This window comes from Eulemur rufifrons, chromosome 19 (genome assembly GCF_041146395.1).
Source record: "Eulemur rufifrons isolate Redbay chromosome 19, OSU_ERuf_1, whole genome shotgun sequence".
Lineage (NCBI taxonomy): Eukaryota > Metazoa > Chordata > Mammalia > Primates > Lemuridae > Eulemur > Eulemur rufifrons.
The window spans coordinates 24148311-24164964 of record NC_091001.1 but is presented as its reverse complement, the minus strand read 5'-3'; the positions used below and the strand labels follow the sequence as shown (position 1 = coordinate 24164964).

The window sequence follows — 16654 nt, the reverse complement described above, 5'->3', positions numbered from 1 at the left end:
TAGTCTAAGGAAGAGCCTGTGTCCTGCTCTCTTCACCACCATTGTCTGTGAAAGCCAAATACACTCCTCAACTGGTGTGAAAAGTCTACTCAGCACACCATGGGTTTGCCCATCCAACTTCTTCTCCTGTCGCTCAACTGCACATTTTGTACCCTCTCAGCAAACCAGACCACAAACTACTCCTGTAAAAAAGTGCTGTTTTCCCATCTCCATGCCCTTGTTTAAGCCACTCATGTCACTGGAAGTGTTGTGCCTCACCTTTGTATCTTGACACATTCACATTGCCTTTTGTTCTTATTCTAAGTGCCTTCTTGCTTTTTTGACTCAATAATTTGAATTTTTTCTTACTTGCTCTTCTATTTGGCCACTCTCCTTATCTTCTTTACTGGATTTGAAAATTCTTGAGGACAGGAAATTGGCCTTACCCGACTCAATAACCCTGGCATTACATATAATGGATATTAAATAAATATATGTTGGATTGAAATAACTGCTAACCCTCACATGATTCTATGTGGAAAATATGGATCATTGTGCAAACACAATCTAACCCATCATTTTGAAAGTGATATAAGTCAGAGGTCAGAACGAGTCAAGGAAAGTCTTCTAAATTCTAGACCACAGGAAGGACATATTGAAATTAAATAGCCCCTGGTAGCATCTTTAGAAAGAGCCAAATCTTAACTCAATATTTACCTGTGTCTCCTATATATTTACTTGAACAATTTGTCTCATTGTTTAGCAATAATACCTGAGATCTCTGAGGTTTAGTTTCCTTTCCTGTAAAACCAGGATAACAATACCTGTTCTGCAAGATGGTTATGAGGAATAGAGGAAATAAGGTTTAAATGGGATAATATAGTCTTTCTAAAAAATCAACTATTGCATACAGTAGGTACTGAAAACACGTTAGTTTCCTCCTCCTTTCCTGGGTGAACATGGCCCGCGTAATCAAAGGGGCCTGGCATCCATGACTAATGTTGCCTGCGGCAGTGGGCTGGGCACCAGACCTGAGACCCCAGAGCATGGTCTGAGGAGCCATCTATTCAAGGGGGCAGCCCTATAAAAACCATTAACCTTAAGGGAATAAGGAGGCTCTGAGCCTGACAGTCTCTCACTCTTTTGTAAAAAGAAAAGATTCACAAATGTTAGTAGGATAAAGTTATTCTATGCCCTAGGATTCTGCCAAAGGTAATTGGAAGAACTGAAATTGAATTGAGAAGGAATGGTGTTCTGACAGTGCGTTTCCATGATGTTTCTATGAACCATCTTAAATCATTTCCCTGACTTTCCTCTCAGCCCACTCTACCCCCAGCTGAGAACATGACTCCAGGACAAATCTGTGCCTGGGGACTGAGCAGGACTGAGCCTGTAGGGGAGGGATGAAGTAGCTCCAGCTGTCGGGATGGGAAGGCTGCAGAGCCCGGAAACAGGCAAGATCCGGAGCAAACATCTCTGCCGCTTTTCTGCACCTACACACTCTCTGAGGCACCCTTTGTCTCAGAAGTGGAATGAAAATAATTGATTAGAAAACATGGATTTGGCAGGAAACAACACTAAAAACACTACTAATGGTTTTCAGGGGACATTATAAATCCAAATTTGCTTGAATTCATTTTTTCTTCCTCCTTATTTTTTTTTTTTATTACTTTCTGATTTTTCTTTCTCCTGTATCTGTTTGCTTTCTCTTTGCTCTTAGTATTCTCTGAACACTGTTTCGGGTACCAAGGCTTTCGAATACATACTGTTAAACATTCTTAACTCACTGTAATTAAACAAAGGAAGGAAGTCAATCTAAATCAATGACAAGCTAGAGAAATAAGCAATTTTTAAGGAAATGAAGCTTTATTACTCTTAGTGCGATGTACTTGAAACTATTGAAAGCAGTAACGAGTATATGCTTAGGAAATGGATGACTGCCTTAACTCTCTTACATAAGCACATATTGTAGATTTACTGTTTGAAATAAAATATGTGGGGTTTTTGGCTACATAACTTTACTCTTATAGAATAGCATTTATTATTATTATTTTTTTTTTTTACAAATTGCCTAGCAAACTTTTTTTTTTTACTTGAATATCGAGGATATTGAGATATAGATGCAAATCTCAGTTGTTTAAAACTCGGTGCTAATAAGGTCAAGACCACACACTAAATCTCTGTAACTGCCAATTCTCTCTCTCTACTGTGTGGCCACAAGTGTGTGAACAAGCTCTGGTTATAAGCAGGACTGAGGGAGAGGATGGGGATGAATCTGTCCAATATGCCTCCACATATTGGAAAATGGCTCTATTTTCATCTGCTTCGCACCTGTGGTCAGTAGCTTCATCCTTCTTTGTGAGAATCAGTTATCTTCAAAGTTTAAATGTAATTTTAGTTCCATCATTATTGCTTTAATTGTTTGATATTTCAACTTTCTGCTGTGTGGTAATGTTACTTAAAACGTCTAAGAATTTTCTATTTTTAGTGACATTTCTTGCCTGTATATTAACATCCTATTTGTGAAGGCTGATAATACCATGTGAGCTCATAGAATTGCATCTGCATTCTCTGAAAGAAAAATAATGATCCATTTCATGAGATGAGTGATTTTTACAGACTTCTCATTCCAACTGTAGGAGTGCTTTCTTGCTTGATTAAAATGTATTTCCCAATTAGATTAAAATGCACATATAGACAGTCTATGTTTATGGTTATAATAGAATTATTTAGAGAAGGTTTTAAATCAACGTGGTATTAATATTTTATGCATAAACTGTTGGTTTTATTGTTGGGCTGATTGTGCTATGTTCCGTTTTCAAGATTACTTAAAGTGCTGTGAAAACTTAATCATACTGTGCAGGTTTTATCAGTTTTTATCCTATCTTCTCTGGGAAGCTAAGTGAACTGCTTTCCTATATACTTCATAAGTTATGTCAGTGATGTTGGAAAAATAGAAAGTACTAACACTTAAGGAACCCCTGAAATTGAGTTATGAACAAATTACTGTTTGTTTTAAGTAATGTTTTGTTACACAGAAAGGGAGCAACTCTTAAATTTAAGAGTACCGTATTTTATAATTTATTATAAAATTAAAGATCTGTAAGCATACTTCAAGATGTATTCCAACCTTTTAGTTTATATTAGATATATAAAACATTTGTATTAGCAATTGCATCTAATGCGATGGATTTAATTGTGATCTTTTTGGATTATTTTCTGATGTCCCATCACTTCTCAAACACTTTGATTAAAATAACTTTTAAATAATATTTTGTAACTTGACTTTTTATTGTTGTTTTTAGTGATCTCAGTGAAAACCAAATTCAAGCAATTCCAAGGAAGGCTTTCCGTGGGGCAGTTGACATTAAAAATTTGTAAGTATATATATGTATATATAGTTTTAATTTATACTTTTTTAAGATATCATCTATTTTCAAAGTCAACTTTATATTACATAAAGTATCAGAACAAAATGGTGAAAGCTTATATTTATGGTTGCTTAGGAGACTTTGTAACAATAAGTTTTAAATTGTTTTCACGAGGTATTTGAAGAGATTCTCATTTAGAAGATTTCTGGAACCTGAAGTTGTTATCAAATTCATTTTTCAAACCTTGTGATTAATCTTTTGAAACCTAGAGAAATTATTTGATTAAAAGGTATTTGTGATATATTTTCTTCCTTTTTTTTGTCAGCTTACTCCAGTAACTCCCTTTTCAATTGCTATTGGTGTTTATTGGAAATGTAGAATGTGAACTATTTTTTTTCTGGAAAGACCAGATAATGTTTTCTTGTTAGAGACATTTGTATCCTAAAGCTACAGCTTTTTCTAGAGCTTCAAGATCACCATTTTCATTAAATGCCAAAAATGTAAGAATGAGAAAATTATCTTTCCCTTTGTGTGAATTATTTTTCTTTCATCTTTTTCTTTCCTATCTTCATGAAAGAATATATGTATAACCTTAGAAAAAGAAAAAATATTTTCACTTGATAAATCTTAAATCTGGTGTCTCAAGTAGAAGTATTTTTAAGTACCTACAGCTCTAAAGGTACACATCAGATTTAAGATCTCAATGGCAATCCTAATATTGTCAATATATATCTTTATAAATTTTAAAATACCATATTAGCTTTTAAAAAGAATGGTTTTTGATCAACTGTGAATGCTAGGACATGAAATGTTTTCCTTAGCTTCTACATTAGTTTGGAATGTAGGGTAGAAACACCCCCGTGTGCTGAGATTAACTGTCAGGAATTCAATATTTCTTAGCTAGTAATAACCAGGGCAGGCACTTTTTCAAGAATTAACTTATATTCAGAATTCTCCATGGTCGGATCCAACACTGTTTTTCTAGTAGCAACAGTAAGACAGATGCTCTCTCTTGTCAAAGAAGACAACTGTTTACTAGGCTACTGACATTGGCCTGTATGTCTTCTCCTCAATGGATGTGATTTTTGTTTTAAATTTGTACTTTCTAAATGTTCAGGTAAAGACAGATAACTACAGGCTTCTGAGGTATAAATGCACAGAGCCGCTGAAATCGTGGCCCTAGGTTTTTATGAGTGCTCAAGTTGAAAGGATTTCATTTGCTTTCTTTTTATTTTCACTGCTGAGGGCTTGGGGAAGTCTTCAGGTAGCCTCAGTGATGTAGGGTGTTCAAGCCTACCTGATCAGAACAGCATGAGGATCCCTAGGTAGCACCTACTTAGTTGCCTTTTTGTAACTGTAAAAGCGTAGCCATGGCTAAGTTGACCACCCTGGGGAATGCTCTTTGCAATCTTACAATAGTAAGACCTCTAAGTCCTTAAAACAGGTGGCTTTTAATCTTCTTAGTAAAGATATTCAGGGAATCCAAGTCAACAAGTAGCCCTCCTCTCATATTTAAGGATACATTTGGAAGCAGGGCCCAGTCACGGTGGAAATTCTTCCTTATGTCCTCTTCATTTATCCTTAAAACATGTGATTTTAAAAGTTTAGAGATAAAAGAAAAATTAAGAGCCAGTGTGCTATGAGGAATGGAATCCCTCATAGCAAAATTTTTAAATAATTTCCCCCCACATGAATGCTTTTCCTCTCAAATTTAAAGACTGTTATTAATATATGCAGTGACATGAGTTTAGGCTTGTTCTCAGAATATTTTGCTATTTTTTCGATTTATAAATATGAACAAATCAGTCAACCTTACTGAACTTTAGTTTAGTTTTCACTTTTATTAAAAAAACATAATAGTTGCTTGAGTTTGTTATGGTTATTAGGGAAAAAAGATATGTGAAAGACCTTTTATAACAGTAAAACACTGTGGAAATATAGTATACTAGTTGATTTCACAAGTATTTGGCTGATCAGCTGCTCTGAAAAATGTATAGTAAGGAGACCATAAAGTAGAACGTGAAATACTTAATGATATTAGGAATGTAAATGATTATTCTATTATGGGTAAATTTGACATGGAGCAACAAAATGGAAAAAGGAATTATACTAGAATGTACTAAATGCTTATACACAATACCTTGATTTATAAATAAGACATTAAGTGCTATAGGTGCTGAAGAAAGAAAAAGTAAGGTAAAAGTATTACTTGAAGCTATCGGGGAACGCTGGGGGAAAGAGTTCATGAAAGGAAATACAAAGGAGTCTGATGACTAGTATCAGGTAAGGGTGGATTGAGAAAGTTAGAATTTATTAAGGAGTCTATCCAAGACCAGATATCAGGATTAGAAGATTGAAAACATAGTGCAGTGGAGTGTGTGTGTGTGTGTGTGTGTGTATGTGTGTGTGTGTGTGTGTGTGATGTGAGGAATTGAATGTGAACATTTTTTTCTAAGGTGAAACACTGTGAATCCTGACTAGCAGCATTGGTAAGAAACATAGGGATCTGCATATGGGGGGAACTGAGTAGTGTGGCATCCAGGTGATTTCAGCTTTGGAGATTTATGTTCCTATGGAAGGAAAGGGGCTTAGAGACTATGTGGATGCTGAATGATGATGGTCAAAAGAAAATTTAGGCCCACTATTCTCCTTACTTTCTATGTAAGAATGTAAAAGACAATGAGGGAAACATTAAAGTATCACAACATATTTATAGGGTTATTTAATTAATTAGTATCTTACCTATACTATTTTACATTAAAAGATACTTTCTATAAATAAAAATACTTAAAACTACACTATTCAAATAAAAAGTTCCAAATCTTGGGGCTTTGTATGAAGTTTAGTTTTATCATTAAAACTTAAGAATGATATCTGGTAAAATATCATTAAAAATGATGGTAAATTTTATCTCATATTATTATTAAACTAGCACCCATAAGTCATCAAGTAATGACTTGATAAAAATCTTATCAATTTTAGTATTAGTATCATTCATATTGTTAATATTATTAAGAGTCACTGTGAGAAGGAGGTATAGGGCTTCATCCTATTTATCATGCCAGTGTGTGCATTTACAAGTTGGACAACGCTGCATGATGCCATGATGCTATTGTTCAGTTATTCAGAGAATAAAAGAGAAAAAATAAGGCTGGTAAGAAGGAATTATGTGCTGTGGTTGTATCAAGACAATCTTTTGCATAGCACTATCTAAAAGCTCAGTCTGATGCACTGTAACAGATTTATTGGATTTACCACATTCAGACCTTATTTAGAGCAAATTCCAGTTATCACAGAATCTTCACTGGAAGCACTTGCTTTAATCCTGTGGATTGGCTAAATATGCTGAAGGCAGCATCCTGACAATATAAAATTGATGCTGTGGAAATTTTGCAGATTAGCAGATCTTCTTCCCCTTCCTCCAGGCAAGCCACGATAAAACTATTCTCAGCAGATGGACATTTATCTTGCTCTTAAACATCTCCAAGGAGGACTTCCCATAACTTTTTTGCTTGTTTCTATTAATTTCTTAACGGAATTAAAATGCTTTATATTTTATTTTGTTACCTGATTTTCTCCAGCCACAATTTAAATTACTTTCTTTTCCTGACATTTTAGACAGTGAGATACGATAAGAGAGTACAGGATCATATTAAAATATCAACTAAATTATAGTGTTTATATAGTCACTGGCAGCACTTTTCCATAAGATTTACATCTGTTTTTAAACTCCCAGTCCAAATGTGAACTAGGGTATTGACACCATGTCATTACCAACCGGATGACTCACCAAAATGGTAACCAATATTTATAGAACTTTTCTTTAGAAACATTGTATATATATTTAAAAGATTTAGCACTAATGCAGTAAAGCTTTTGCTTTGCTGCCTCCTAATCAAATCTTGAATGAAGACATGGTGCATCGTGCCACTGATTTGTTTTCAGGTATCTATTAGGCATTTCCACTTAGTTGAATAATTTACAAAAATATTAAAATTAAAAATTGCTTTATTGTCAATATTTGTAAGTTTATTCTTGAAGTATGTACAGTACTCAATAAGTACAAAATTTTTCAAAGTTTCTCTTGTTTTTATGAGAAAACATTTCTAGCTATAGTTAACCCAGGATTTAAGCCAAAAAAGTACAAATGTGTAAACTTTAAAATTAAATAGATTGCTAGTTTTTAATAGCATCACAAAAACAAACTCTAACTTACTTTACCATTAGATTCTCTAGTAAGTTCAATGTGGATATTTATATTAATTAAATTCAATAAGAATTATTTTAGATGTACTGTGTAAAGTGAATCACAACTGCTTCTTTCTTCTTTATTTTTCGAGTACATCCTCAGATTCCAGTGTAACTTTTCAATCTGTTCATAAATAATTATATCCCTTTACTATTTGCTTGCATTATCCCAATTTCATTAACCCTACATCTGTTATGAGTCTTACCCACCTTTTCCAGGAAAAATGCATGTTGGTAAAATGTGGGTTGGGGAAAATATTTGTATCTATTTTTTACATGCATTAATTTATAGACAAGCGTTTAAGTCATAATGTAATTCAGCATGGTTCTCTTTGAGGTAAGTCATGATATCATTTGCAAAACAAATATGCATGGCTATAACATTTTAGGAAAGAAATCACCTGATTTGGGATGTGTTATTTATTAGCATAAGAAGGTTTAGCAAACAGAAAACAGAGAGTTAATATGTATATTGTTACAAAGCTATTTTAGAAATTTTATATTTTCCTGAAACTAGATCTTCAATTTTTGTATTGATGGATCAATTAAAACCCATAGAAACAACACTTATAGTTGTATCCTGGATACACAGAGAGACTTATGTATTGCACTGTATTTTTACACTTCTCTGGTTTTAAATATCTCTCTTCTGGTTTCTAATCAGGATCAACTACATAATTCGTAATGATAAGGGAGAAAGGGCTGCTCACATAATATGGAATCAAAATGTAACAATAAGAGAGAAGTGTGTAAATTTTACCATGAAAATACAATTTTATTTAGCTTTGTCATATAAGTTAAGTACTAATTGCAAATGTCTTCTTTATTCAGCTAGTTTCATGTTTAGTTCTTACATTCTTAATTATGATAAAAATAAAATTCATTATATCAAACTGAAACTGCAAATGTTCATGACCCCAGATCCTTGTTATAGCGTTTTCAGTAATTCTGAAGCTGAAGAGGTTTTGAAGGGTATCTTGGTTCCTCACTCAAGGGGCTTGCTATCCTCAGTCTTAGATTAAATTCCACAGGTCTTCCTTGTGGCATATAACCTTGTAAACAAACAAATAGGGATAGCTTTTCATTTAGATAGACAGTAAATGAAGGTGAATTTCATTCCATAAGGGCTAGGGCACCCCTTAATAACCAGAAATGCTGCCTATGGATGTAAAGGACAACCAGGGGTTGTCTTGGTTATGTAAATATGTAAAAAATCAGTAACACAGCAGATGCTATTGTCAATGCTGTGGGAACTGTCCGTGGTCCTGTAATTTGCCTGGTTTGCACTCAATTTAAAAGCACACTCTGAATTGTGATAATCCCTAACAACTATGATAATATTTGCTACCAATAACCTCTCCAACTTTGCATTTTGCATTGTCTTCAGAGTGACTTAAATAGTTTTTTTTCAATAATGCATTCTCTCATATAAAAATGTAATCCATACAATATTTCTTCATAAATGCTTTGTAAAACAAAACAAAGTAAAACAAACAAAACACAAGAAAATCTGATTGAGTAATTGGGAATCCAGTTCATATATTTATAAAATATGAATTGACATGATCTTGATGTGCCAGCCACATTGTCCTATGAGACACAACAGACCTTTAGCTTTTTGCTTCTTTAACACTGAACAGCACACTATGCTACCTCTGAGTCATTACAATAGTCTGGTAATTGAATTCGGACCTCCAGTTTATGTTCTCATTAGATAATTTTTACACAGGTGCCAGATTTTTTTAATAAAGCCTTTTTTTTATACATCACTACCTGATTCAAAATCATTGTTTATTCAAAATAATACTTTTGTTATAAGTACTATGGCAAAGTCCTGGGAATATAGCAGGATGTTGTCCTAGTTTTATAATGTCTATAGGAACATAGACTCTTCCCTGAGAGAGCACTGACTTTTATTAATGCTGTAACATCCAGTCTCTTTAGACATTCTGACTAGTCCTAACATTCTGACTTCGCCCCAGGCTTTCAGTGTCCTCTCGCACTGAATCTGTGCACATGCTCTTTGCTCAAGCCAGAATAGCATCTGTCTTGCAAACATTCACTTTGAACATTGCAGTCCCTCTGCTCACAACTGTTCTTTGTTCAAACCATTTTCTCCGTAAGAAATACCCACTTGTCTTTCCATCTAACTGGATTTGACCCATTTTGGGGTGTTTTCCCTACTTCATTCATGACTACTTCAGCCTAGCATGATCTCTTCCTTTTCTGAAATTCTGTAGTACCTTTCATCTGCTGTCTCTTCCTTGAAACATGGTCATCACAGATTTAGCTGAAAACCCCACTTGAAGAACAAAAAGCTCCTGAATCTATTTTCTAAGCCATAGCATACTAAGTAGGGGCTATGGCAATATATAGATCTAAATTCCAGTCCAAAATGAACAGAATATTTGCTACCTACCATGTAAGAATTATTGAATTTCTATGAGCTTTGGTTTCACATCTATAAAATCGGGATGATGCCAATACTTACTTTCCCAAGTTATCATGAGGAATAATGAGATGATGTATATACAAACCATGCCATATGCTCTGTGTTCATTAAATGTTAGCAATTATTATTGTCACTTTCAGTTTCTACCACCTTTGATTAGTACCAGGACCTGAATGTCAACTGCATTGTCTTTCCCTCAAATTTTGTTGAAAGAGACTTGCCCTAATCTCTATTACAGCTACCTTTTGCTTCTTCCCCATGAATTGACAAATGGATGTAACTTTATACCATTGACTATTCCAATAAAAACTAAGATTCTTTATTCCTTTACGAAAAACAAATTATTTTACAAGTTATTGTAAAAGGGTTAAATTCTCACGCAGTGTAAGTTATTTTGTATTACTCAGAGTAGTCATTACCTTGTTTTCTTCACCAATGCCCACGTTAATGCTGATGTGCGTTTATGCAGGGGTAAATGATATGGCTGCTGAAACTTCTGTTGAGGGTCTTTATTTATATGAATCAATTTTTATTCTTATCCTCTCTATATATTATAATTTAAATATTGGACTGCTCTTTAACAAATCACTATGGGCATAAGACTTGTATATTTAGGCACTCATATTGACTTGAATTTGATACACATGTAAGAAGAAATAGAAGAGACCATGCCCATATACTTAAGTTTTTTTCTTTTTCTCCCATGTGATTTATATGTTTTATCAGATTTCTATACAGTAGTGAAATACTATTGTTCCCTCATTTTAATTCCAACCAATTTGATATGTTTTAAGTCAATTAAATTTTTGAAGTTTCCCATCTTACGGTAGCGATGTGAACATTGAATTAAGCTATTTGTAGCACCTAAAGCAAAACAAATCAAAATTGGAACATAGTCCTAATGATTTTGTTGAGACCTTGAGAGATTCTAATTGATATAGAAATTATTAAAGATGTTTATGTTCCATATTGTTTCAGAGCTAAGTATATTTTACATGTTCTAATTCTTACAAAAAGAAAATCAATCAGTAATAAGATCTTATTCTAATACATGGATGCTGAAGTGAAATATGAAGTTATTGTCAGTAGTGACACAATGAACTGAAATCAATGCAATTTTATGTGTTATTAATGTATGTCTTATACATATAATTCAAAAACAGGATTGTATCCAAATTTAAAAAGACAAAAACAGGAAATCCCATAAGAAAACTTAAATGACAGAATCCAATGTCTCTGTGTTTCAGGATGGCAAGTAAGCAAATGGTTAGCCTTTTTGTCATTTAATATACCATTTTAAAACTTATGTTTAGCAGTATTATATATTGTCTCTCATACCTAGAATATATCAAACTCTGAAATTAGGATAAATTATTTTGGTGTTAAAGAAAATCAGATCAGCTTCAGAAATTGTGTGTGTGTGAGGCACAGAGTGATATCTCTTAATGTATGGATTCCATCGTCCCACTACTGCATTGTCTAACACTAAATTTGTCATTTCTGGGAGAAAGCAAAGTGGGCAGTCTAGAGTGATTCCAAGGTATCAGAAGATACTCCTCCTACCACTGAAAAGAGAGTCATATTGAATAGATTTAATAGAATGTTAATACTGAGAGAAATCATAAATATTATCCTTTTTAACCCCCATTATCTTCATGACATTAAAGTGGCTTTTGAAAAACACAAATTTACACACTGGTACACTGAAGGATCAGATGGAGAGGGGATTCGGAATTTGAACAGCAGCTAAGAAGAGGACTGGAGTCAGGAAATAAGGGAGGAAAAACACAAAAGTCTGTGTTTGGTTAGGTCAGCTGAGGGTCGGAAAGAAACAGGTTATGATACTATACCATTCTTTTTGCCAAGAAAATAAGAAAAGCCCTAGCTTGCTTCCTCCTGGGACGTAGCCCCTTGTACCAGGAAAAGCATCGTAAAACTGTCCTTATTGTACCTGATTCCCTTATCACCCAAATCATTCTAAAGATCAACAAATTTACCTTATGTCTGGCTGAATAGTTGGAACTATTATTTTTTGGAGAACTGAAGAAAATCTCCTCTTGCTATTTCCTTAATTCAGAAGAATTTCATGGCACAGTTGGAAATCACATCTAAAAAAGGTCAGCCTGTCACTAAATGCATGGCTGAGAACAGATCCTTTCCTGTTTACAGAAAGCAGAAGTACCCAGGGCTGGAAAGGTAGTGGCGAAGGGAGTGAGCAGGGTGAGAGAAACAAGGTGCAGCAAAATAATCCAGAAACCGTGAGATAAATTATGCTTTTGCGTAGTTCTGACACTGTTTATCTTCAACCATATGCAGACAAGCGGAGGTCTGTGTGGAGAGGTTTTCTCATGAGCAGTCACGTGGGCACAGCGCTTTCCATAAACATTCCTTTAAATTTCACAGCATTGACACATGGATGAAAAAAATTATTCACTTGTTTGATTGGAATTGTTCTTTCAATATGAGAAACTTTTTCATGGAATACCTTTGTGCTCGGAAGATATGTGAACTGAGATGTGACAGCGTTCAGAAAACTTTTCCGGAAAACTTCAGTCCCGTGATAGCTAAATACTGTCAGTGTTTCAGCACCACTGAGGGCTTAGATTTCTGTTAAGAATCAGAAGCAGCTCGTAACCATGAGCAATGTTAAAGAGGGGTGAAATTACCAAAGTTTCCAGCGGCGTCTCAACTTCTGCTGGTTTAGGAAAAGAAATCTGCCTTCCAGTCCTTGTAGGACAAGATTTGCTTGAGTGCTTTCTGGCATGCTGGAGCTTCCCCTTTGTGTATTGTATGCATGATTTAGAAGAAGCTGTGTCAGCACTGATTTATACATTGACAGCTAAGGATAATAAGATATGGGCAAACATACAGCTCACCCTTTTACAGATTAACCTGGAGACTGCATTAGGCAAATTTGATAGCATTAAAAGATTTTGCCAATTTGTCTGGAAACAATTTCTCTTTTGTAGTGTGTCAAGGGTAACACTTCATGCCATTGTACTAATTTAAATGGCTTTGATAAATTGTTCAAGAGGTTAGAGAATAGTAGTGTAGATATATATTTAGCACTTTAAAATAAAAAGGCTATTAACTTAATTGTTAAATGAATTTAATCTGTAAAAATCAAAAGTGCTCAAGAATGTGAGTGTTTTCTTGGAACCACAGCAACCATATTACATCATGAGGCTTTAAATGTCTTAGAAAATAAAATTATACTTCTGCATTACCTCCTAATCAGTAGAAATGCTTTAGGCTCTTACAGTAGCGTAGATGTTCGCTATTATTTGGGAAAAGCCTTGGTTTATAAAAGCAATAAAATTGTAGCTTCTTTGGGGTGCACTTTTTTTAATATTGCATGTCCTAGATTGTACCATTTGCATGAAATCAAGGTAGTCTTGTGTATGATTGTGTCCCCTAGAGAACGTCTTAAAAATGAGATGTATATTTCATGAGACATTCTCTGTGTACATAATTTCTAAAGTAAGGAATTTGAAGAGGCCCCTCTGAAAGTCACTGGATTATATTATTGCACCTTTATTTAGTAGGCTTGTGAGAAATACAACTACTTTATGAAAATTTCAAGCAGTTCTCTAAGAACAAACCTTAACTATGAATTAGCCTTTTTGGTGGATTTCAAACTTGAAACAAGGACGAGATTCATTTGTATCATAATGATAATCTTACTCCAGTATATCTGCATTTCCTCACCAATGCATGCAGAGCTGACCGCTCACCTGACTATTTCATGAAACGTTTCATTTCTATCTCAAGTGAAACATTAGAATACTTTTTTACTGTAACTATAAAATCTCAAAGCATCAAGCTACTATGTTTAAATAACAACTGCTTATTTGGAAAAAAGAAGATTGTGTAAATAGGACTGGGAACTTAGCTGTTCGTTTCAACCAAGTAGAAGGCTTGATATGAATATGGAAATTTTAATTCCAGAAACAAGCAGCAGGAAAAGGCAGGCTTAACCAAGTTTGGGGCATTCTTTTTTTTGTTTGAAAGAGGAATTTTAACAAATTAGTTCTTAAACTACTGGAGAAGATTCGTTGGCTTAAATTATGCATTATTTAGAGTTAGTTGATATGGCTTTTAAACTTTTTACCATAAGTACATGTGGTGTTTAATGATATACCTATAGGATAAGTTTCTTAATGTTTTTGACTGAAATTAACATGTTTGAGAAAAGCAACTTTTTATTAATTTTGTAATACGTTAAAAACTGATTTTCTACAGAGCGATATTACTCTGGAAGTTCCTTAACTCAAAAGTATGTTGTATTTACAGTGCGGAGAATTTGCATATAATGCTAAATAATGCAAATTATGAGAATAGTGAAGCTTAATATAGAACTACTGCTAGCTTTCTGAAGTGCATTCCTGGGTCAGAAGAGCAGGGAGATATATAGGACATTTCTCTCTCTCAATTTGGAGTTCTCGAAAGAAAACTGCTTTTAAAAGAAGGAAACCTAAAAGTAGTCTTGCTCTTTCTTGCCAAGGATAGTGAAATTAACATGCAGCTGAGCTTCTCTGATAAATGGATTCTGTTAGGTCACTGAGGGGGTGCATGTGACATTAAGTGATTTACAGTCCTTTACCTTAATGAAATTGTTTCAGCAAGATGACGCTGAAAGCTCCTAATGGATAGCTTTTCTTGATGTAATGAAATTGCATTCCTATGGCATTTAATATAAGGTGCAGTTATTATTTACTGGAGCTTTCCAAGGGCTGCTGTTTGCACAGACAGTTCAGAACAAAAAGAGATTTTAGTGGCGGCATAGAGGCCAGAATGGTTTGTGACATTCTTAAGCATTTGAGTATGTTTGCGAGAGCATTTCAGTACGTGTGGCCAGGGCTTCATAGACCCTTCAGGAGACTTCCTATCACCTACCCCTCTTACCGTCCATCCCTTTTACATAGATTCTTCTAATCTATTTAACAGGCAACTGGATTACAACCAGATCAGCTGTATTGAAGATGGGGCATTTAGGGCTCTCCGCGACCTGGAAGTGCTGTAAGTACTGCTATTTCTCTTATTCTTTTAATGGAGGCTTTGTATCTAGACAGTACTAATGTGGAGGCTTATCTGCTAGCTTAAAACCTTGTGTCAAAATGATCTCTTAAGAGATACTTAAATAACTCACAGTGACTACAGAGAAGAGTAGAAATGTGTGTGTGCAAAACCTTGCGTATCATATCTGTATGTTTAGGTAACAGCGAATATTTAAGGATACTCAAATGTTCTCTTTATAATAAACTATTTCCATAGGCTTCACAGGGTTTTTGAGAATTCCCAGAATTGTTGAGCATTAAGATTAAAATAAATTTGGAGGAAGAGTAACATCAAAAAATAAAACCCTTAGTAGCTGGTAAGTCGCTGTATTTTGTAGTTGTTAGGCGCTGGAAACACTCATTTAAAAATGTAATATTTAACCAGGTAACTTAACATTATTTTTTAAGATTATTTTGAAATCTAATTTCTAATTTTAATAAGCCACCCATTAGGTTCATTTTAAGGTCTTCACTGCTGACTTTATAATGCACAACATAAGCTTGAAAAATTATAATTGGCATCCTCTCTCTTTCCTTGCTGGGTAGACATAGCTGACAAAATTGGTTAGAGGCAACTGAGTAATCTCTATTGACTTTTGACTTAGTAAAATAATTTCAATGAAATTATTCATTTTGATGAAAGCTATAGTTACTAAATCACTTTATGCCCGCGTATACATTGCTGGAATTTTTTTTCAGTGAAAAAGTCACATTTCTGGCTTGAAATTTTAAAACAATAATGAAAAAAATAAATATACTTACCGTTCCTCTCCAATTAAAATATTTTTCTGTTTTGTATTTCCTCCTTCACATAATTAAGTTGGAAATCCAAAGTTGAACTAATGTGAGGAAGTTTTGAATTGTTAGTCCATTTGTTAAAACTTATCCAGAAATTATCAAATTCTTCCAAAAAAAAAAAAAAGATTCATTGCTTTGCTTTATAAATTGAATTTCAGGAACAGAATGTAGTTCTGAAAAAAATTTAAACTTTCAACTAGGATCACTTATTTTAGCAATATTTTCTATGTGGTTTTGGTTTTAATTATGAGTAAATTAATAGAATTTCTAGCTGTGTCATGTGCTGAGTTCATAATTATTTTAAAAGATATTTATGTATGAATGAGTTGATTGAGATAAATTGTAAAATATAAAAATATATACTGCTTTCTAACTATATGAGATGTCACCTTTGTTTCTGTTAATAACAGTCTAACTCTTTCTGTAGAAAAAAACATTTCAAAGTGCTTATCATACACATTTTAGTTACAAAGCTACTTTATAAATTGTATATTAGAGCCATTTTTAATGTATGAAACTCACTGATGCTATTTCAGAGTCAGAATAATTAAGGTAGATCTATGATTTCATAGTAGTGGTCTGATGTCAAAATCATAGTGTTACTAAACTTTGTATATTAATAGACTACCACAAGTTATTTAACTGAACGGAGCTGATCAAGCCAAAAGTCTGTTACTAAATCAGTGTTCCTTATTAGAAACATGAATGATACTAATCATTTTATGAAAAGTTAGCTGAATATTTTGGAT

General features: G+C 33.9%; 1 protein-coding gene across 4 annotated transcripts in view; it reads left to right on the top strand.

Moving 5' to 3' along the window:
• SLIT2 (slit guidance ligand 2) overlaps window positions 1-16654 on the top strand; it is a 345922-nt gene that overhangs the window by 203167 nt on the left and 126101 nt on the right. For all 4 annotated transcript variants that reach the window (XM_069493906.1, XM_069493904.1, XM_069493905.1 and 1 more), the window contains exons 5-6: window positions 3285-3356; window positions 14998-15069. In XM_069493906.1, coding sequence (XP_069350007.1) covers window positions 3285-3356; window positions 14998-15069 — 144 coding nt within the window. The remainder of the gene's footprint in view (window positions 1-3284; window positions 3357-14997; window positions 15070-16654) is intronic.